The sequence below is a fragment of the Euleptes europaea genome, chromosome 5, assembly GCF_029931775.1.
Source record: "Euleptes europaea isolate rEulEur1 chromosome 5, rEulEur1.hap1, whole genome shotgun sequence".
NCBI classification, from domain to species: domain Eukaryota; kingdom Metazoa; phylum Chordata; class Lepidosauria; order Squamata; family Sphaerodactylidae; genus Euleptes; species Euleptes europaea.
Window position 1 is genome coordinate 113,435,906 of NC_079316.1, and position 22,206 is coordinate 113,458,111.

The 22,206-nt window shown below is 47.5% G+C and overlaps 1 protein-coding gene across 1 annotated transcript in view; it reads right to left on the bottom strand.

Moving 5' to 3' along the window:
• Positions 1-20,308, bottom strand: part of ERICH6B (glutamate rich 6B) — a 38,768-nt gene extending 18,460 nt beyond the window's left edge. The window contains exons 1-8 of the mRNA XM_056850548.1: positions 19,945-20,308; positions 18,591-18,633; positions 14,402-14,478; positions 8,616-8,674; positions 6,346-6,453; positions 5,009-5,163; positions 2,131-2,195; positions 789-913 (exon numbers count right to left, since the gene is read on the bottom strand). Of these exons, the coding sequence (XP_056706526.1) occupies positions 789-913; positions 2,131-2,195; positions 5,009-5,163; positions 6,346-6,453; positions 8,616-8,674; positions 14,402-14,478; positions 18,591-18,633; positions 19,945-20,308 (996 nt within the window). The remainder of the gene's footprint in view (positions 1-788; positions 914-2,130; positions 2,196-5,008; positions 5,164-6,345; positions 6,454-8,615; positions 8,675-14,401; positions 14,479-18,590; positions 18,634-19,944) is intronic.
• Positions 20,309-22,206: the final 1,898 nt, after the last annotated feature.

Here is a 22,206-nt window from a genome sequence, read left to right on the forward strand (position 1 = left end):
TTTCGATGCCTTTGGTTCTTCACTGAATGTCTTCTGTCCTTGCCTAGCCATGCTTGGGCTGGCCCGTACAAGCGGTCAGGCTTCTGACATGAGTTAGGCCAGTGTTCGCATGTTTACTTTGATGTTCATTTACTTTGAGATTCCCACTCCTTGTTCCTTCCCCCTCCCTTTGCTCCGACCTTGGATAGCTAACGAGCAATGCCGTGTTTAGGCTCCTGTTTCCCTCCTTCCTCCCATGCCCCATTATCTATCTGTTTCCCAGGCCGTTTGAACCTGCGGCTGTGATGTAATCATGTAACCATGCTTTAAGTTATGCCTTGTAGCCTTGCCCGTCATTAGCAGCTTTGAAACTGCAAGTTGCCTTAGCTTGACCTGATGCTTCTACAATAAAGTTTACCTGCTTCTGACTTGGCTGTCTGAGCGAGTGACTTTTTGGGAATTGCCCAGGTTGGCTGGAGAACCTGGCATTTAGTCCCCCTGGAGAAAATGGCCGCTTTGGCAACTGGACTCTATGGCATTGATATTCCTCCCCAAACCCCACCCTCCTCAGGCTCCACCCCAAAAACCTCCCGCAGGTGGCAAAGAGGGACCCTGCAAACCTACACATGGGAGGGGTAATCCGCAGAGCTCACCTGCCCTTTGTGTTTAGATGGTGACGGAGATGCAGCTGAAGCCAGCCCATCTTGGGAATGAGTTCTCCCCTACAGCCGCCCCAGTCCCATCTAACCTGGGGCGGGGGGGCACAGCCGGGTGGGGCTCCAACATGTAACCCCTCACCATCTACCCACCTTTGCTTGCTCCGGCTTGAAGTCCATGTCTAATTTCAGTAATTCTTTGACTTTTGGACGTTTCTTAACACGAACGGGGCGAGGTTTGGGTGCGTGGTTGGACAATTTGTATCCGATTTTGACACCTGGAATCGTTTCAGGATGACACAAGTCAATCACTTGGGCTTCTCCGCGGATCACCCTCTTGGGAGAGCCGTGTTAGAATCATAGAATCATAGAGTTGGAAGGGACCACCAGGGTCATCTAGTCCAACCCCCTGCATAATGCAGGGAATTTACAACTACCCTCCCCAGCACACCCCCAGTGACCCCCACTACATGCCCAGAAGATGCCCTCCCTCTCATCATCTGCCTAAGGTTATAGAATCAGCGTTGCTGACAGATGGCCATCTAGCCTCTGCTGAAAAACCTCCAGGGAAGGAGAGCCCACCATCTCCTGAGGAAGCCTGTTCCACTGAGGAATCGCTCTGACTGTAAGAAAATTCTTCTTAATGTCTAGACGGAAACTCTTTTGATTTAATTTCAACCCATTGGCTCTGGTCTGACCTTCTGGGGCAACAGAAAACCACTCGGCACCATCCTCTATAATAAGACACCTTATTGCAAATGGATGGGAAGCTGGAATCAGCCTCTTTCCCCCTTCAAATCAGGCCAGGATCTCTTGGGACCTTCTTACTCCAGGGTCACTCTCCTATTTGCTCCCCCACCCCACCCCATGGCTGCAATGGAAGAGAAGTTTTATCCTCTTTTCCCCCAATGTATGGTTGCCAACCTCCAGGTTTTAGCTGGAGATCTCCTGCTATTACAACTGATCTCCGGCCGACAGAGATCAGTTCCCCTGGAGAAAATGGCTGCTTTGGCAATTGGACTCTATGGCATTGAAGTCCCTCCCCAAACCCTGCCCTCCTCAGGCTCCACCCCCAAAATCTCCAGGTATTTCCCAACCCGGAGCTGGCAATGCTGCCCCACTGCCTTGATTAGGAATTGGAAGCTGTTGAGCTGGCCGGGCTCTCCTCAGGGAAAATATGGCAGGGAATTGTTTCAAGGTGAAGAAGGTCAGGATTGCCAACTCTGGGTTAGGAAATTCCTGGAGACCTGGGGGTCGAGCCTGAGGAAGGCGGAGTTTGAGGATGGAAGGGATCTTGGCAGGGAGGTGATGCCGAAGAGCCCCCACCCTCCAAAGTGGCCCTTTCATCCAGGGAAACTGATCTTTGGCAGCTGGAGATCAGTTGCACTTCCGGGAGATCTCCAGGCACCTCCGGTAATTTGGCAACCCCCCTACGAGGGTGCAACGCGTTTTGGGGAAACCGTGAGTCTGAAAATGATGACGGGCTTGTACTCACATGGGCCAAGCATGATATATTGCTCAAAGACTTCCTTGTAGTTCTCAATCCCATACCCTTCAAGCCTAGGAGAAAAGCATTGCAGACTTCAATATAATACTTGGCATGGGTCACCAACTGTTACATACAAAGTCTAGGGCAGGGATCCCCAGCATGGTGCCCGCGGGTACTGGGGTGCCTGCCGACACCTTCTCTGGTGCCCACCCTGTGTTTTTAGAAAGTGGGCAGAGCCAGGTGGGGCTTTTGCCCAGCAGGGCTTCTGATGGGTCACTGGAGATTTGATTGCCTGGGCAGATTTATAAAAACATTGCTTTGGCAGCAGCTGCCACCCCAACACAAGGATCTTTGCTGTGCCAGCCGTTTTGTAGCTGGCTCTGCCTCAGGGCTGCCAACCTCCTTCCTTTTATCCCTTAGAACAGTGATGGCGAACCTTTTAGAGACCGAGTGCCCAAACTGCAACCAAAAACCCACTTATTTATCGCCGAGTGCCAATGCGGCAATTTAACCTGAATACCACCCCCAGAGGGGGCCCAGAGGGAGAGGCTAGGGTTGCTAAGTTCCTCTTCGCCATGAGTGGGAGGTTTTTGGGGTGGCGCCTGAGGAGGGCGGGGTTTGGGGAAGGACTTCAGTGCCATAGAGTCCAATTGCCAAAGTGGCAATTTTTTCCAGGGGAACTGATCTCTATTGGTTGGAGATCACCTGTAATAGCAGATCTCCAGCTAGTACCTGGAGATTGGCAACTAGTTCCTTAGTGTTTTCTCTCTACATATCAAGACAAATGGAAAGGTGTTTGGAGGATAGCTTGTGGGCACTTCAAAGGTGGAATAGGACTGCACGCCCCTCCGCCCGCACAGACCCAGAGGGTGCCGGAGAAGCCGCTGGAGGGAAAGAAGGAAGGAAGGAAGGAAAGAAGGGAAGGGAGGGGGAAAGGGAAGGAAGGGAGGGAGAGAAAGAAAGAAAAAGAGAGAGAAAGGGAGAAAGAAATGGAGCAAGGGAGAGAAAGAAAAGGACAGAGGGAGACAGAAAAAGAAAGAGGCCATTTATGCATGGGAGGTTTTGCCTTGGATTTGCCACTCGGTGGGGCGCGGCAGCAGGCTTGTGAGAGGCGAGCAGGGTGGGGCAGAGGGCGCCTCCTTCGCACCCACCGACCAGCCATGCCCCTCCGCCCGCACAGGCCCAGAGGGCGCCGGAGAAGCCGCCGGCCATGCCAAGTGTGAGTGCTCGGCTTCTGTTCCCCGCTCTCCCACCCGCCTGGCTGGCCGCAGACGCTCCAGCGGCGGCAATGGTGGCAGCTTCTGTGGGAGAGTCCGGGGGCCACCGCCAATCATGTCGGAGGTTCCCCACCCCTGGGCTACAGCCTCCCCCATCCGGGGTGGGGCAGAGCCGGAAAGACCAGTGGCTTGGAGGAACCGTGCGTGCCGGCAGAAAGGGCTACGCGTGCCGGAAGTGGCACCCGTGCCATAGGTTCGCCAACACGGCCTTAGAAGCTCCTTGAGCCATTGATCTTGAGCAGCATATAACTAGTGTTGGAGGGATATAAGGACTGAAACAAATCTTGCCACTGACAATGTAGCCTTGGGATCCCTATCGCTTAGTAGAAAAGGCATTATATCAGACACAGAGGCATTAGATTTGTAAGTTAAAAGGGGGGAAATATAATGTGATCGAAGTTCCTCGTAAAAGCGGAATTCCAAAAGGGCATGAGCTCGTGAATCGATAGAGCCAGAAGAGCAAGGACAGGTCCTGTCTGAATATGGTATATTCAAAATTCTGCCCTGCATAACCATAGGGGAGTTAGCATTCAATCTAGCTAAACAAAAAGCTCTAGAAGTTGCCAACCTCCAGGTAATTAGAAACCATTTGTATCCCATTTGGGAACGTGGAAACTGTAAATTTGTCCGTGCAACCTTGTTTCAGTGGATATCCTGATGTTGGAATAGATAAGCTAAAAAATGCACATGGTTGCTATTTTGTCCCTAAAAGGATGATGCTTAAAAGTCTATGAGAATTTTGAAGCTACAGAAGCTTATATTGAAATGAGTACATTTTGAAATCAATATATAAATGGGACTGAGGAAGAATTGAAATGATCATATCCCTTTCTACCCTTCTTCACTTGAAGACATCGACCTCGGATTGATTGTTACTGTACCAGGACTGAGAAATACTTTGTTGTACATATACAATTGGCTTGTTAGCACATTGTTATACACCCAGAACTGAGAAATACTTTGTTGTATATATGCAATTGGCTTGGTAGCACATTGTTACATTCAATATACTTTTGTCATTACATATTGTTATCAGCCTGTTTCTGTACTAATTTTCTAACCTTGGGTAATGGTGCAGAGGTGTTGATTTTTGATTGCTTAACCTCCAGGTGGTGGCTGGAGATCTCCCACTGTTACCACTGATCTCCAGCCGACAGAGATCCATCCCCCTGGAGAAAATGGCCGCTTTGGCCATTGAACTCTATGGCATTGAAGTCCCTCCCCTCCCCAAACCCTGCCCTTCTCAGGCTCTGCCCCCAAAATCTGCAGATATTTCCTAACCCGGAGCTGGCAACCCTAAACATTAACATCGGTGACCCTGGCAGAGTAGTTTCAGAAGAGTCCCTGAAAGCTGAACGATAGGGTTGCCAGATTGAGAAGTTCCTGGAGATTCAGGGGTGGAGCCTGGGGAGGCTTGGGGAGGGGAGGGACTTCAGTGAGGTATAACACCATGGAGTCCACCCTCCAAAGCAGCCATTTTCTCCAGGGGAAGTCTGGAGATCTCTGTTGTCTTGAGATCAGTTGTAATTCTGGGAGATCTCCAGATCCCCACCTGGAGGATAGCAACCCTACTGAGCCACAAAGGATTCTGAGTTGCCACCACTTACTCTTCCAAGAGGTGGTTTTTGGTCCTGCTGTTCACCAAGCTTTGCGAGAGGTGGCGATGAGGAGTGATGTCGATTCCTCCTTCCACGTACTGCGCTTCCATGAGATCCTGTATCACGGACTGCAAAATGTCCTTGTAGGTCCTGCAACAGGGAACCTGCAGGAGACAGAAGCCCGAGATGGCAGAGAGCCTCTGCCCAGCCTACCTGCAGGGATGTGGTTTTTCAGGCTGGCGATGCAGCCCCCCTCCATAAAGGACGGCAGTCATTCTAACACTCTGTGTCTGGGAAAGAAGAGTCTTCCTTGTCCTATGTCCTAAACTGCCCTATGAGCAGTTAAAATGCTTAGGGCTGTTTAGCTTGGAGAGACAGTGGCTAAGGGGAGACATGATAGAAGTCTATAAAATTATGCATGGTGTGGAGAGAGTGGTCAGGGAGAAGCTTTTCTCCCTCTCTCATAATACCAGAACATGGGGTTGTCTGCCAAAGCTGGAGGGTGAGAGATTCAAAACAGATAAAAGGAAGTATTTCCTCACACAACGCATAGTGAAATTGTGGAACTCCCTGCCCCAGGATGTGGTGATGGCTGCCAACTTGGAAGGCTTGAAGAGGGGAGTGGACATGTTCATGGAGGAGAGGGCTATCCATGGCTACTAGTCAGAATGGCTACTAGTCATGATGCAAACCCATTCTCTCCAGTATTGAGGAGCATGCCTATTATTATATTAGGGGCTGTGGAAGACAGGCAGGACAATGCTGCTGCTGTTGTCCTAGAGACACCTGGTTGGCCACTGTGTGAACAGACTGCTGGACTTGATGGGCCTGGGTCTGATCCAGCAGGACCTTTCTTATGTTCTTATGTCTGGGAAAGTTTTCTGTGCTCCTTCCCTGGCTCAGTGGGAGTGAGCATCTTGAACATCCTTTGTGAGACGCCTGGGAAGGGGCATTGCTCACCTGCACTCTTTCCTCCGTGGCAGCCAAAGTAATTTGCACCTGTGTGAATTTATTTATTTATATCCCCCTTTTCTCCCCCAGTTGGTACTCAGACGGCTTTTAGAGCATCGGTCACCCCTCCTGCTCTCACTCACAACAACCCTGTGAGGTAGGCCAGGCTGAGAGCTGGGCAACCCATTGAGCTTCCTTAGTAGAAGTGGGGATTCAAGTCCAGGTCGCCCAGGATGCTATCCCACCCCTCTATCTACAACATCAGCAAACCTCACAGCGAGCCCGCAAGGTCCTTTTGGCGGACAGCGCACAATCGGTCTCGAGCAAAACCGCCCTTGCATTGCGTCTGAGACTAGAATATTTGTCCGAAAAGTAATGAGGCTAATAATACCCACAGACTCCATTCTTTCAGGCTTCTCTTCCAGTTCTTCTGGCGTCGGAAAGGGCTTTAGGGCAGCCGTGCAAAATTCACAGAATCTGCAGTGGTGGGTGATGTAATGATCCTCAAAGGGGAGGGGGGAGAAACCAAAATGGGTTTAAAAGGCTTTCTCAAGACATTCTTGAAAAACAAAAAAACCCAAGTATCCCTGACTGCAATCTGTCTGAGGGCACTTTCACACATGCCGAATAATGCACTTTCAATCCACTTTCAATGCACTTTGCAGCTGGATTTTACTGCGGCCTTTTATGCATGGCTGTTTCCCTTGCAATCACCCCTCCGACAACTTTGGGTCTTTGTGTTGATTATCCAGCCGACAGATATCAGTTCCCCTGGAGAAAACAGCCGCTTTGGCAATTGGACTCTATGGCATTGAAGTCCTTCCCCTCGCCAAACCCTGCCCTCCTCAGGCTCCGCCCCAGAAATCTCCAGGTATTTCCCAACCTGGAGGTGGTAACCCTACCCAGGACGTGCACACACGTTGCCCCCCAACATTGCCATGCGCAGTCAGACATTCTGCTAGGCTGCAATTAAAGCTCCCATTTGCTGGGAATGGTGCAAAGAAAGTCCTTGGTAGTGCCCATAAATGGGCACTGAAACATACTCCATTGGGCACCTTATTATCACTATGAAAATTTGAAACTATAATCTAGTAAAGATGATGGGAAATATTATTGTCTAGTAGAATAGTCACATATAGGTAGTAGACTAAATGGATACATAAAATAGACTAGCATGGAGTAGTAAGTGGAGACAACGAACAAAGCATAAATAAAATAGAAATGACAGACAGATAACAATATAAATTGATCATTTCTATAAATTAGGGAAATGAACAGTTATAAGTATGGATCCGATAAATATCTTGCTAGTGTACAGTGGAAATATTCACAATGGATTTAGAACAGATAATTAATTAAATACATTTTTTGTAAGATATAAAAAGATTGGTCTTATAAGAGCAATTTTATACCAAAGTCCCTGGAAGTTTTAATAAACTGTTGCCTCAGTGACTGAATTCGGGCATGACAAGTGACCGGGGGTGGGTGGGTATTTCCACACCGGTTACAAAAGGGAGGTGGGAGAACCGGAAGGAACCCCGGAACAGAGGGGAAAGTTGGAGTTATGCTGCTGGTGGCAATGACCAGGAATTCAGTTCCAGGTTGGGGAGACACAGCCCCTCTAGAATCCCTCTCAACCTGGGTTACCAATCTCCAGGTGGGGCCTGGAGGTCTCCTGGAAATCACTTGTAATTCCAGGAGATCACTGATCACTGTAGTCTGGAGATCAGTTCCCCTGCAAAAAATGGCAGCTTTGGGGGGGAGGGGACTCGATGGCACGATACCCCACCAAGGTCCCTCCCGCTCCCCAAACTCCACCCTTCCCAGGCTCTTCCCCCAAATCTCCAGGAATTTCCCCATCTGGTGTTGGCAAGCCTCTCTGGCACCTCAAGAATCACTGGCCGACAACTGCACATGCCTGTAGGATTGCCAACCTCCAGGTACTAGCTGGAGATCTCCTGCTATTACAACTGATCTCCAGCCGATAGAGGTTAGTTCCCCTGGAGAAAAGGGACCTGGCAATCCTACATATCTGGTATGTCTGAAGCACAAACTTGTGGAAATTGGTCAAAAGGTGGCTTGCAATAGAAGTAAAGCCCCCAGGGTTGTCAGTTTTGTCCTGGGAAATTCCTGGAGATTTGGGGATACAGCCTGTGTTGAGGGGAAGGGGAACTGGGGGAGGGGGAATTGGGGGTGTGAAAATCCAGAAAACACAGGGGAAACACAGGGAAGCGCATGGGGAGAGCGAGGTGACCTCTGACAGTCAGGAAAGGCATGCATAATCAGAATGAAGCATCGGAGCTGTCAGTGGGGGTGACTGCAGGGAAACAGCCATGCATAAATGGCCTATATATAATAGGGCACTTTCCCACATGCCGAATAATGCACTTTCAATCCACTTTGCAGCTGGATTTTACTGTGTGAACTGGCAAAATCCACTTGCAAACGATCATTAAAGTGTACTGGAAGTGTACTGGAAGTGCATTATTTGGCATGTGTGAAAGTGCAGCGTGCTGAGGCCCTTCTCCTTCCCAAACCCCACCTTCCCGTGGCTCTGCCACCACCCCCTCCCAAGATCACTTGGAATTTCCCAACCCAAGCCTATCTTGGTCACCCAGCCTTGGGGACAGAGAATGGGTCTTTGGTCCCAACTTTGGGTGCTCACTTCGGCCTTGAGGTAAGCTTCCAGCACCATCTCAGCCATGCCTTCCTCCGAAGAGTCCACTTTGACATTTCCAAGCAAGCGCATTTAAAATGTTTTAGGAGAGAAAGAGAGAGACGAAAATAAAATGAGTCCTCTAGAAAATATTTCCTCTATCTCTGCCCCACCCAAAACCAGACCAACTGAGCGGATCTGATCCCCGGAAGCCGGCCTTTCGACCACAAAGGAAAATTACAGGTCCGCTCTGAAGCCCGTTTAAAACAGAAGGGGACGAGGAAGACCAGAGCCAGTTGCAGCGCTGTGCTTGACATCGCACCACCCTGTAGCAGAATCCAAAAGGTGCCCACAGGCTCAAAAAGGTTGGGGACCCCTGGTCCACTGGATCTGCACCACTCCAAAGGAGCAGACAAGAGACAAAGCTGTAATTTTGTTATGGGTGGGTGCTGCGGTGGGATTGGAGCAGGGGTTTGACTCGATGGCCACCTGCAGCCGTTTCAGGATCAGGGTATTATGGGGTGTCTCAAGAGCTGTCCAGATGGTGTGGCATACCTATGCTCCTCATGTCAATCGTGCCTCTTCTTTCTACCCCAGCGGTCCCCGTGATTCTACCTGCAGATCAAAACAGCAGGAAAGGGTATCATCTCCAAAAAGACTGCCACGGAATTCAGCCTTCCTTAAATCAATCAGCCAGACTTATTCCCAAGACCTTTTCCCCACTAGTTATTTCTGTTGAGTGCAGCCCTTTAAATAAAAGGGGGGTCAAACAAATGGCCCAAGAGGCAAGATGCGGCCCCCTGAGAGCAGCTTTCCGGCCCACGAGCCAGCCGGGGCAGATGCCTCCCCCCTATCCCACAGCATGGCCTAAGTGACATTTATGTCATATCCGGCCCTCGTAACAATTGAGTGTGACACCCCCGCTTTAAATCTTCGGGGTTTACTATTAGGGATTCAATGCAAGTTCCATTTCTGTCAGGGCAGTTAAAGAGTTAACTTGTTTATATCAACAGTTTAGATAGTTTCAAGGTGATGATGAAATGACAGGTGTAAGTATTCTATTGGCTAGGGAATCGCCATTGCAAACGTGCAGAAAGGCACGGAGTCAGAATTGTTTATTACCCTGTTCCTTTGTTAAAGGTGTGAAAACTTTGCGTTAGTTACTTTTGAATCTCACCGAAGCAAGATGCCTGTTCTTAGCTCTCCTGAGCTGGGACACAGACAAAAGGGATTTAAGCCTTAGTACCTGCTAGCATTCCTAGCAAGATTTATAGGGAACTAGATAGAAAGATTGTTACTTGTTTTTACTCCATATAACCCTCCCTATTTTTAGGAAAGTAAAGGATTTTTGTTTGATTAAGAGAAAAGTCTTTGACTCTGTTTTATTGTGTGCTTGACCTGATTCTCTCTAACCACAATCACGATCCATTGGGCCTCGATAAAACTCTACATTTACTCGGTCCTCCACACATGTTTACGCTGTTTCTAGTGCAGCTTCGGAGAATCCATTCTTTCCCCCTGCAGCAGGGCTAGAAAGTAGACAACAGGGTAAGGTCAGATACATCCACAGAGAACCTCCCTCAAAAGAGTCCAGGCAGCGTTCACCATTGCTCTAAAGGGAAAGGGACCGGACCCACCCCAACTCTGCCTTAGCATCATGCTTCACTCTGCATGTGGACAGAGCCGAGCTGGCTCTTCACAGTTTACTATGCAAAACAGAGATGCATTGGGGTGCAAACTGCAGGTTGGGGAACTCCTGGAGATTTTAGGTCTGGAGATTTTAGGTCTGGAGAGTGGGGTCTGGGGAGGAGAGAGAGCTGAGGCAGATGTTCCCTCAGACCCCCACCCCACATGAACACATGAAGCTGCCTTATACTGAATCAGACCCTCGGTCCATCAAAGTCAGTATTGTCTACCCAGACTGGCAACTGCTCTCCAGGCAGGGGTCTTTCGCATCACCTACCTGCCTAGTCCCTTTAACTGGAGATGCCAGGGATTGAACCTGGGACCATCTGCATGCCAAGATGCTCTGCCCCTGAGCTACAGCACACACACACACACACACACACACAGCTGGGGTGAGAGTTAGTCAATCAGATTCTGGTAACAGAATGCCACAAGCTCTCCAAAGCAAAGAATGAACTTCCACCATCAGTTTCCATCCTTAGAAAGCTGCGCCTGACAAAAGACATCATCATGTCTACAATTCTGGGAGTTTTTACACATTTACCTCACCGACACCTTATCACAGGTCTCTCACCCTCATAGAATCATCGAAGGTACAGCCAGGGTCATCTAGTCCAACCCCCTGCACAATGCAGGAAATTCACAACTGCCTCCCCCCCCCGCCCACACACCCAGTGACCCCACCCCATGTCCAAAATTGCTTCCTGAACCAAAGTGGTGATTGACACCCTCTATGACCCATTTATGGATCTCCATGATAACATGTCATTTGGCCCTTAGCTGAATGGCTTTAGTAAAGTGTGCTCAAGACAGGCACACTCACACAAGAAGGCGTCACACGAGCTGCGGCTCTGTAGCAGAGCTGAGCGCCTTTACTTTCTTCCTGAGTATACCAAATTTTCACCTGGCATTTTGGCTTAGTCCCCGCTGCACTAACATTATCAGTTGGTCCCCTACTTCTTTGGAATAGGATTATGTGGCTGATGCTGTCTGCTCCATCAGTCTTCAGGATCCGATAAGCTCTGAATGAGTGCCATTTTGTTGTGTGTTGTATTTGATATATTTATTGGGCATACAGGCCAGTCCCTGCGACAAAGACTGAACGGACATAAGTCTGACATCAGAAACCACAACATTCAGAAACCAGCGCCGGGGGGGGGGGGGGCATTTTAACCTTCCAGGATCTTCAGTTGCTGATTTAAGAGCAGCAGTTCTCTGACAAAGGGATTTCAAAGGGAGATTAGAAAGAGAGACTGCTGAATTACAACTAATAATGAAGCTCAAGACAATGCATTTTCCTGAATAGGGATCTGAGATTCCTGTCTCATTACCCATGCTGATTTCTCCACACCTACTACCCCTCTGCACATCACACCTAATTCAATCACGCCTGCTAATGTCATTTACCTGCTATTATTTACATTGCCATTGGGTGTCTGAATTCACTCTTCTCTACTTAAGGATAGAAGGACCCAAATTCTAGCTGTATCTGAAGAAGGGAGCCTGTGGCTCACGGAAGCTCCTACCCTGCCAGAAATTTTGTTAGTCTTTAAGGTGCTACTGGACTCCTACTCTTTTCTACTGAAATATTTAGTAACTCAGTGGCATTTTTAGAATTTTAATGTAAATTCTTCTATTACCCCCTCTGAGCCCAGCCTCAGCCGGGGATTGAGGGCGGGGTAGAAATTGAACAAACAAACGAATAAATAAACAGTGAGCAAAGCTTGCCCTGCTTACCATTTCTTACAACTCACCTTTGATTTCCGCACCTTCCGCCTCTTTCTCCTGATCACCTTGGACCAGTGTCTTTCTTCTCACTATGTGAGAAACATTGGTAAATGTTACTATTTCAATCTGGGTTGCAATAATGTTCTCCCCTCACCCCCTTTAGATTCAATGGCAGAACACAATCCTCTGGTTTCATCGCTCCCAACATGGCAACCGCTGCTTACTCGAACTCACCACACCAGTCCAGCTAAAAGGACTTCTGACCTCCCCCGCACCCCACCCGCACACACACTGAAGCCAATGCAACAACTAACTTTCAATGGGACTTAGGCATGGCTTGAACCCAACTGGGGTCCTCTTTTCTATAACTTTTGATATCGCATTGCCTTCCTCTATGTGTGTTATCATGTGCTGTCAGGTTGCTTCCGATTTATGGTGTCCCTACGAATGAATGACCACTATCTTCAAGTACTTGAAGGGCTGTCATATAGAGGATGGTGCTGAGTTGTTTTCTGTTGCCCCAAAAGGTTGGACCAGAACCAACAGGTTGAAATTAAACCAAAAGAGTTTCTGTCTATAGGAAGAATTTTCTAACAGTTAGAGCGGTTCCTCAGTGGAACAGGCTTCCTCGGGAGGTGGTAAGCTCTCCTTCCCTGGAGGCTTTTAAGCAGAGGCTAGATGGCCATCTGTCAGCAATGCTGATTCTATGACCTTAGGCAGATCATGAGAGGGAGGGCGTCTTGGCCATCTTCTGGGCATGGAGTAGGGGGTCACTGGGTGTGTGGGGGGGAGGTAGTTGTGAATTTCCTGCATTGTGCACGGGGTTGGACTAGATGACCCTGCTGGTCCCTTCCAACTCTATGATTTTATGATTCTATGATGCTGTGGCCTATCATTAACAGCCTTGCTCAGGGCTGTTACCGCACCAACAACTTACAGCATATTATCATCATCGCGTTCAGTCTGTGAGTTTTGGATGCGTATTCAATAATTCTTGATCGCACCGTGCCTATTTCGTCAGAGTATTGATAGCTCCCAAGATGTTTTATTTTCAGTTTGCACCTCCCAAGTTAGTGCGAAAAGTTGAGGGGAGGAGCACGGGGGAGTGCCGCATCATGTATACGTTGGGGATGCTCCCCCGCCTCCCCCTTCTTTTTGTTTTTATGCATGCACACTAGCGTTGGTGCGAAGGAGCACTATGATTGGCTGGGTTTCCTGGTTCCTCAGCTAGTTTTGTGGGTTGCTCATATTCGTACTGGGTACCCAAAGGTTGGGTGGAAAAGAAGTCAATTATATATACATTAAAAGAAAGCACAAATGACAACTTATACAGGTTGATTGACTGAAGCGCATTTTGGTCCCCTGGCCTTCATCAGTGGTCTAATAAAATCACTTATTACGCACACATATACATAATGCAACAGGTATGATAATATTAAAACAGTATTATAACAAGCCAGGTATGTGTATAGGGATGCATTCTAATTTGACTCTGTGCCCAGTGTATTCTATAAGATTACAGAGTCCACTGTCATGGAATGCATTCTACTTGTTCTGTTCTGGGCTGTATTAACCTTCCATACAAGGTGTGCGTACCAGGATACATGGAGGCCGAGGCCTGCATAAGAACATGAGAGTCCTGCTGGATCAGATCAGTGAGGGTCCATCCAGTCCAGCATCCTGTCTCACACAGGGGCCAACCAGTTCCTCTGGAGGTTGTCCCACAACAGGGCACAGAGGCCGAGGCCTTCCCCTGATAAGAACCTCAGAAGAGCCCAGATGGATCAGACCAGTGAGGGTCCATCCAGTTCAGCATCCTGGATCACACAGTGGCTGACCAGTTCCACTGGACGTCCAACAACAGGGAATAAGACAATAACTTATGACAATGATGACAATGATGATGGTGATGATAAGCTTTTATTCATATTCTGCCCTCCCTGGCAATGCCAGGCTCAGGGTGGCTGTCAACATAATTAAAATACAGTATAATAAAACATTTAGTCACAGACAAGGCTGAATGTTGACTCTAATAAATCTAATTCATGGTACCATAATTTATTCTGCCATAGCCTGGCTCAATCCCTGGCATCTCCGGCTGAAAGGATCATAGAGTAGATGACATGAAAGTGGTCCACCTGAGATCCTGGAGAGTCGCTGCCACTCAAGAGAGTAGACAATCCTGACCTTGCTAGACCAGGAGTCTGATTCAGTAGAAAAAAATGTAGAAAAACAGATGTCTGCTATCAGGCAAACGTATCCTCAAGTAACAACATTTAAAATGCAGCCCAAAGTGTACAAAATCAGCAAAGTCAGTTTCCAGGGTGGATGCATCCCTGCAGAAAAAAACTGGTTGATGTGATCCAGTCCTGAAAGCTTACCTTGCTCACACAAATCCAGAGATATGGAGGAGTAACTCCATTCCGTCTGCGTCTCCAAATCTGCAAATTCACGTTTCCTGTCACAGAAAAGAAAAGTGTCTGTAACAAAGATCCTGCCCAAGTGGCATGCCCCTGGTAAGCGTTGGTTAGCATTTTCAGAGGGACACAAATTTTGTAAATAAATAAACAGAATGGAGGCTGTGGAGAAGGGCGCCTTACTGCAGGGAGACAAATGTACCATCACTATGTATCATCAGGAGGAGACACAAGAGGTTTTGAAGCAGAGGCTAGATGGCCATCTGTCAGCAAGGCTGATTCTGTGAACTTGGGCAGGTGATGAGAGGGAGGGCAGGAAGGGTTGCGTCAGTGTTTGGCTCTTGTGGCCCTTTCTCATGCCCAGTAGTGTTGCCAGGTCCCTCTTCACCATCAGCAGGAGGTTTCTGGGGCGGAGCCTGAGGAGGGCGTGGTTTTGGGAGGGGAGGGACTTCAATGCCATAGAGTCCAATTGCCAAAACGTCCATTTTCTCCAGCTGAACTGATCTCTATCAGCTGGAGATCAGTTGTAATAGCAGGAGATCTTCTGCTATTACCTGGAGGTTACAAAAAAAACAACCAGAGTCAAATTTGAACATTAACCCTATTATTCTAGATAACATACATATTAATACAATTTCCACATAAGTAGAACAAAAACACCAACAATTGTAAAGGACTCCTGTTTCCTATTACAGGTAAGTACTGTATCACTTATCAGGTAAGTAGTACAATATCCATTTCATGTAATTCTTAACAAATATATGTTATTCGATATGTCTTTTGCTTTCTTTCAGATGTCAGGAAGAAGAGGAAGACGATCGTTTCTGTTCTTCTTCAGTTCCTCCTCTGACACAATGTGAGCACTTGTCCCATGATAATCCCATAAACAAACATCCATAGACAAGTAGTCCAAAAGAGAGTTGATTTATTGGAAGATCTACAGGTTTACAGCAGCTAAGAGTCAAGTTGGCACTAATGAAAACTATAAGCATGGTGCAGGGCCTATATCAGAGAGCATAGCACAGTTCAGGATGCCATGGCAACCCCCCTCCCACTGAGGTAAGATTCCCACAGAGTCCAGAGTCAAAACAAATCGTTGGCAGTAGAGCTGACCTTGGCCAGCACCTGGAGAAAGCACAACATCTCCTGACAGACCATACCTGGCATACTCTGTACACTGCACAGGCTAGGCCTGACACACCTATCATAAATAACATTCTCTCCCATCTGCCTATTAAATCCCATATTGTAGAATGAGACCACCGGACAATAAAGCTGTCGGACTCCTTCCGGTGCAACAGCTGTGCCGCTTTTTCTCCCTATGCTTAGAAGTAAAGGAATTTAATGAGGCTGATTCTTATTTCACATTTAAATTGAAGAATTTCACGAATTGTAACACACGTAGAATTGTTTATGGAATCTTATGCCCTTGCAATAAAATTTATATCGGGACCAGCGTGCTTAAAAGCCGAATATTAGAACACAGATCAAGGATTAGGGCAAAAATATTGGAGGCCCCCCCCAGTGGAGCATTTTGGGAACTACAAGCACTCGGAAAATGATCTCTGGTATTTTGTGATTTGGCACCTTCGTACTAAAGTATTTGATAGGATTAATGGTGAAAGAATCCTTAAACAGAAGGAGGCTTTTTTTATCCATCTCTTCCAGACAGTCACACCTCAGGGGCTAAATATGGGAAATGATCTCTCTTGTTACATAGGTAATTAAGTAGCGATTTGGGTTAGTATGACTTTAAACGCTGAACGGTCCAGAGGAGGTAATTTGTACACCTGACGATAATTAGGAGCAGCTTCATAAACCTAACTACTTGAATAGGAAAAGCAAGTATCCCTAAGGGGAACCTTAAAGTCTCATGAAGTCTGACTAGCCTTTGGATGGCAGATAAGATGTTTTATTTTCAATAGAACTATTTTTGCTAGTGGCATAAATACAGGCATTAGTAATTGTATAATAATAATTTTTATATTATAGGTAACTGATACTACCCATGGGGAGTTCATGAAAAATAGATTATAAAGAAATAATACCAACTGGAGATGCAAGGTATTTTTTATTGACAGGTTTAAAATAAAGATATTGCATATATAATATGGGATCTTTTATTCAGGCTTACCTGTGCATCATTAAAATACTCCAGACTGAAAGAAAATAAAACAGAATCCCTTAAATTCCAAGGTTCTTGGGATTCTGAATTCTACGCCTAGTATTGGGTCTTACATTTGTGCAGCAAGTATAAAATACAATCATGATTTTGTTTTTATATACGGGAAAACTGCAGTCCTTGAATGTTAATAAACCTGTTTAAGTTCTGTCCTTCCTTACGCGGAAGGCCCCAGGTTCAATCCCTGGCATTTCCAGTTAAAAGGACCAGGTGATGTGAGAGATCTCCGCCTGAGACCCTGGAGAACCGCTGTCGGTCTGAGTAGACAATACTGACCTCGATGGACCAAGGGTCTGATTCAGTATAAGGTAGCTTCATGTGTTCATGTGAATTTAATAGGCAGATGGGAGATAATGTTGTTATTTATGATAGGTGTCAGAGGAGGAACTGAAGAAGAACAGAAACTATAGTCTTCCTCTTCTGCCTGACATCTGAAAGAAAGCAAAAGACATATTGAATAACATATCTTTGTTAAGAATTACATGAAATTGATATTGTACTACTTACCTGATAAGTGATACAGTGTGTGTGTAAAGTGCCGTCAAGTCGCAGCCGACGTATGGCGACCCCTTTCTGGGGTTTTCACGGCAAGAGACTAACAGAGGTGGTTTGCCAGCGCCTTCCTGTGCACAGCAACCCTGGTATTCCTTGGAGGTCTCCCATCCAAATACTAACCAGGGCTGACCCTGCTTAGCTTCTGAGATCTGACGAGATCAGGCTAGCCTGGGCCATCCAGGTCAGGGCAAGTGATACAGTACTTACCTGTAATAGGAAACAGGAGTCCTTTACAATTGTTGGTGTTTTTGTTCTACTTATGTGGAAATTGTATTAATATGTATGTTATCTAGAATATTAGGGTTAATGTTCAAATTTGACTCTGTGGTTTTTTGGTTGTAACTATATTGTACACTGAAGTGTCTACATTTGCTTATTACCTGGAGGTTGGCAACCCTAATACCCAGGGAAATGCCGATCGCCACTTTGGGGGCAGGAAGTAATTTTCCTCCAGGCCAGATTAATCAGGGATCCTGGAGGGTTTTTTCTCATCATCTTCTGGGCAAGGACATGGTGCGGAGTTGTTTTCTGTTGCCCCAGAAGGTCAGACCAGAAACAACAGGTTGAAATTAAATCAAAAGAGTTTCTGGCTAAACATTATGAAGAACTTCCTGACAGAGCGGTTCCTCGGTGGAAGAGGCTTCCTCGGGAGGTGGTAAGCAGAGGCTAGATGGCCATCTGTCAGCAAGGCTGATTCTGTGAACTTTGGCAGATCATGAGAGGGAGGGCAGGAAGAGTTGCGCCAGCGCTTGGCTCTCATGGCTCTTTCTTACATGCCCAGGGAAATGCCGATCACCACCTTATTATGTATGTTTTTAATTTGCCCTAGTGGCCCTTACGAGGGCAGGAAGGAGATGTGTCTGTGTATTGTGTTTCATTCCTCTGATATTTGATGAGTCACAAAAGCTTCTGCCACAACAAACCTTTTAAAAACTTATTTTGCTTCATTTATGCCCTGCCTTTGCCCCCAAAGTGGCTTATGTACTCCTTGCCTCCATTTTATCCTCACAACAACCCTGTGGGGGTAGGTTAGATGGAAAGCGTGTGACTGGCCCAAGGTCACCCAGCAAGCGTCCATGGTAGGGTTACCAACCTCCAGGTAGGAGCTGGAGATCTCCTGCTAATTACAACTGATCTCCAGCCGATAGAGATCGGTTCCCCTGGAGAAAATGGACGCTTTGGCAATTGGACTCTATGGCATTGAAGTCCCTCCCCTCCCAAACCCCGCCCTCCTCAGGCTCCGCCCCCAAAAACCTCCCGCCAGTGGTGAAGAGGGACCTGGCAACCCTAGTCCATGGCAGAACAGGGGTCTGAACCAGGGTCTCCCAGGTCCTCGTCTGGCCCTGCAGCCACGACACCATGCTGGTAATGAACTGGTCTTTATGATGCTACTAGACTGAACAGACTTCTCCTTACTTTGTCTCAGGAGCTGAAGAGGTCAGAGATCTTGTCTGGAAATCTGTAAGAGGGAGAGAAGGATTGCTTTTAAACTCAATAACACTAAAACAGAAGCAAACTCCCACCCCCACTGGCTATTTACTGGCTTTATGTGGGGGGGGGAGGGGTGGCCATCAAGTTATGAAGTGCCTATAAACTTCATATATATGGGAAAACATATATTCTTTCACGTGTATGAACAATCATAGGTTGATGAGGTGCTATGCTCAGGTATAAGAGAATAGCATCAGCCACATATGTATGCTGCACATACATGGAAGCTTTGGGAACGTTGGCATCCACAACTATAAGAGGCCAACAGATTACATGGCTTGCCTGATACAGCCGTTCACCAATAGACAGCTCAGATTTACCTTCCTCTTAAGGAATGGGTTTTCCTACTTCCAAAGATCACAAGACCTAGTGCTTGCTTCGAGACAGCCTCGGGCAATCTCTGTAGGCTATTCTAATGAGATATTGGAGTATACAACCAAAGTACAGTGAACCTACGTATACTGTAACACCCCTGACCAGAGGTTATAAACGTTGTTGCAATCCTTTGTTCGGGTGTGTGAAGTGTCCTGCGCATTTGGGGCAGTTCTCAACCGGTATGTATATTGGGCCTAATAAACAGACTGCTTTGAAATCTCAACCTCCTACTGTGTTATTGTCATTGGGAGTTGATACAATGACACAGGCACACTTCAGTTATAGCTGACTTGTGGCGACCCCATAGGGTTTTCAAGGCAAGAAGACATCGGGAGGTGGTTTGCCATTGCCTGCCTCCGCATCACAACCCTGGTATTCCTTGAAGGCCTCCCATCCAAATACCAGCCAGGGTCAGGGCTGAGAGTGTGTGATTGGCCCAAGGCAGGGTTGCCACCCTCCAGGTGCTGGCTGGAGATCTCCCGCTATTACAACTGATCTCCAGGCGACAGAAATCAGTTCCCCTGGAAAAAAATAGCAGCTTTGGAAGGTGAACGTGGCATCACACTCCGCACGTTTTCTGGATGCTGGCTAAACACAAATCCAAAAAAACATGGTCAAAACGAGCGGGAGAGCAAGGTGACCTCTGAAGGTCAGACAATGCAAGTATAATCAAAGCAAAGCCCCGACGTAGTCGGAGGGGTGACAGCGAGGAAACAGCCATGCATAAATGGCCAAGGAATTCAGGGGGAAATAAGCATGTATAGGTTTGCTTGGTTTGCATGCATAACATTTCCTGAGCACACAATGTGCAACTCTGAAGCTCTTATGTTAAGCAGGATAGACGTGTGCTTGGTTTCCTCAAGGACCAATCTTCAGAACCGACCCTACAACCCGTAGCCAATACCTGGGCTTGAAATCTTTTCCAAGATCTCCGTGTCAATCTCAGCTCTTTCTTCTCCCAAAGGGCTGAATGACCTGTCCTGGGATTCTTTCTCCTCGGGCAAACGTGGCTCTGTTCTCCCCTCCCGACTGTGCTCATGCTCCGTGCCAAGCAAATGACTCTGCTGAAGATAGGCTTCTACTGACTGTCTTGCCAGGGAAGATTTAGCCGCAGGGTAGTCCTCTTGTAGCTTCTTCACATTTTCTATGGTGAGACATGAGGTGGAAAGCCCGGGACCCACTGACTGCTCCCCTGAAGGAGCAGAGGGTATTTCTGGCTGGGAATTGCCCTCTCTACCCGACTCAGAGACGTTCTGCTCTTTTGACATCTTGTCGGCACGCAAAGGAAAACGAGGGCATCATCCACTGGCAGAGAATTCCATCTGGCTCCTGAAGAAGAGAAGAGAAGGGGGGGGAGAATTATTTCAGGGACTAGGGTTGCCAACCTCCAGAAGGTGGCTGGAGATCTTTCACTGTTACAAGTGATCTCCAGCCGATAGAGATCAGTTCACCTGGAGAAAATGGCCGCTTTGGAAGGTCGACTCTGTAGCATTGAAGTCCCTCCCCTCCCCAAACTCCACCCTCCTCAGGCTCCACCCCAAAAACCTCCAGGTATTTCCCAAACAGGAGCTGGCAACCCTATCAAGGACTACCTTTCTACCTGCACTGACTGTCTGAAGGAACCAGGGTCCATTTTGTAAAATCATGCGAGGCGCCAAATGACCCTCTATTGAAGACAGTTTCAGGTGGGTAGCATGTGGATTAGGGTTGCCAACCTCCAGGTGGTGGCTGGAGATCTCCCACTATTGCAATTGATCTCCAGGTGACAGAGATCAGTTCACCTGGAGAAAATGACCACTTTGGAAGGTGGACTCTATGGCATTATACCCCATTGAAGCCCCTCCCCTCCCCAAACCTTGCCCTCCTCAGGCTCCACTCCAAAAACCTCCAGGTATTTCCCAACACAGAGCTGTCAACCCTAGTGCGCATCTGCAGTAGAAGAGCAAGATTCAAGTCCAAGAGCACTTTCAAAACCAAGAAGATTTTGGGGGGTATGAGCTTTCGAGAGTCAAAGCACCCTTTGTCATTTGGTGAAGGTGGCTTCGACTTTGAAAGCTACCCTGGAAATCTTGTTGGTCTTTAAGGGGCTGCAGGACTCGAATCTTTTCCCTCTGCTGTGAAAGTGGTTAATGACTCTCCATTTACACCATCAGTGACAGCAACATGGAAAATCCGGACAGTATTAGTGTAGGAATAGCTGCCTTTAAACGTCCATGAGATAAAGTGAGGTCCCTCTGGAAACCTGCAGGAAAAAAAGCTCTTCATAAATAAAGAGGCACCCCGCCGCGTGACTCTGAACCCTCCCGAAGGTAAGTCTCAAAGCTGTAAACCTACAGTTTGTGCTGGAAGGGACTACGTATCCCATGGGGCAGGCTACTCTCCTGTGCCTAGCAAAACATAGAGAACAGTTAGGAGCTGGTCGTGTCGGTAGTTCACACTCACAAAGGTGCAACAGCCAGCGTTCCCAGGAATGAGTCTGGGCTTTCAGCCATGAAAGGGTAGGATACAGAAAGAAGAAGAGTTGGTTTTTATATGCCGACTTTCTTTACCACTTAAGGAAGAATCAAACGGGCTTACAATCACCTTCCCTTCCTCTCCCCACAACAGACACCCTGTGAAGTAGGTGGGGCTGAGAGATCTGTGACTAGTCGAAGGTCACCCAGCTGGCTTCATGTGGATGAGTGGGGAAACCAACCCGGTTCACTAGATCAGAGTTCCCTGCTCATGTGGAGGAGTGGGGAATCAAACCCGGTTCTCCAGATCAAACTCCACCGCTCCAAACCACCGCTCTTAACCACTACACCACACTGGCTCTCCACCCCCCGCCCCCCTGACTTCTAATTCACGAGGCTGGTCAGAAATAACTTTTAGGAGTTTTCCAATTTCCATGAGAAGTTCTTGGACATCTTATTTATTTAGTTAAGACATTTATTAGCTGCAGTTCTTCCTTATGGCACCATTTATTCTCCCCAGGTCAGGGGAGAGCAGGTGGGGTTGGTTCCTTCTCATCACTGCAACCATTCTATGAGGCTAGCGATTGTGAGAAAGCAGGGCCGGCCCAGATCGTGCATGGCTAAGTGGGAATTTAAACCCAGCTCTTCCAAGGTTAAGTGACACTTTTACTACTCCATGTTGCCTTTCATACTCCAAAAGACTAGTTCTGACA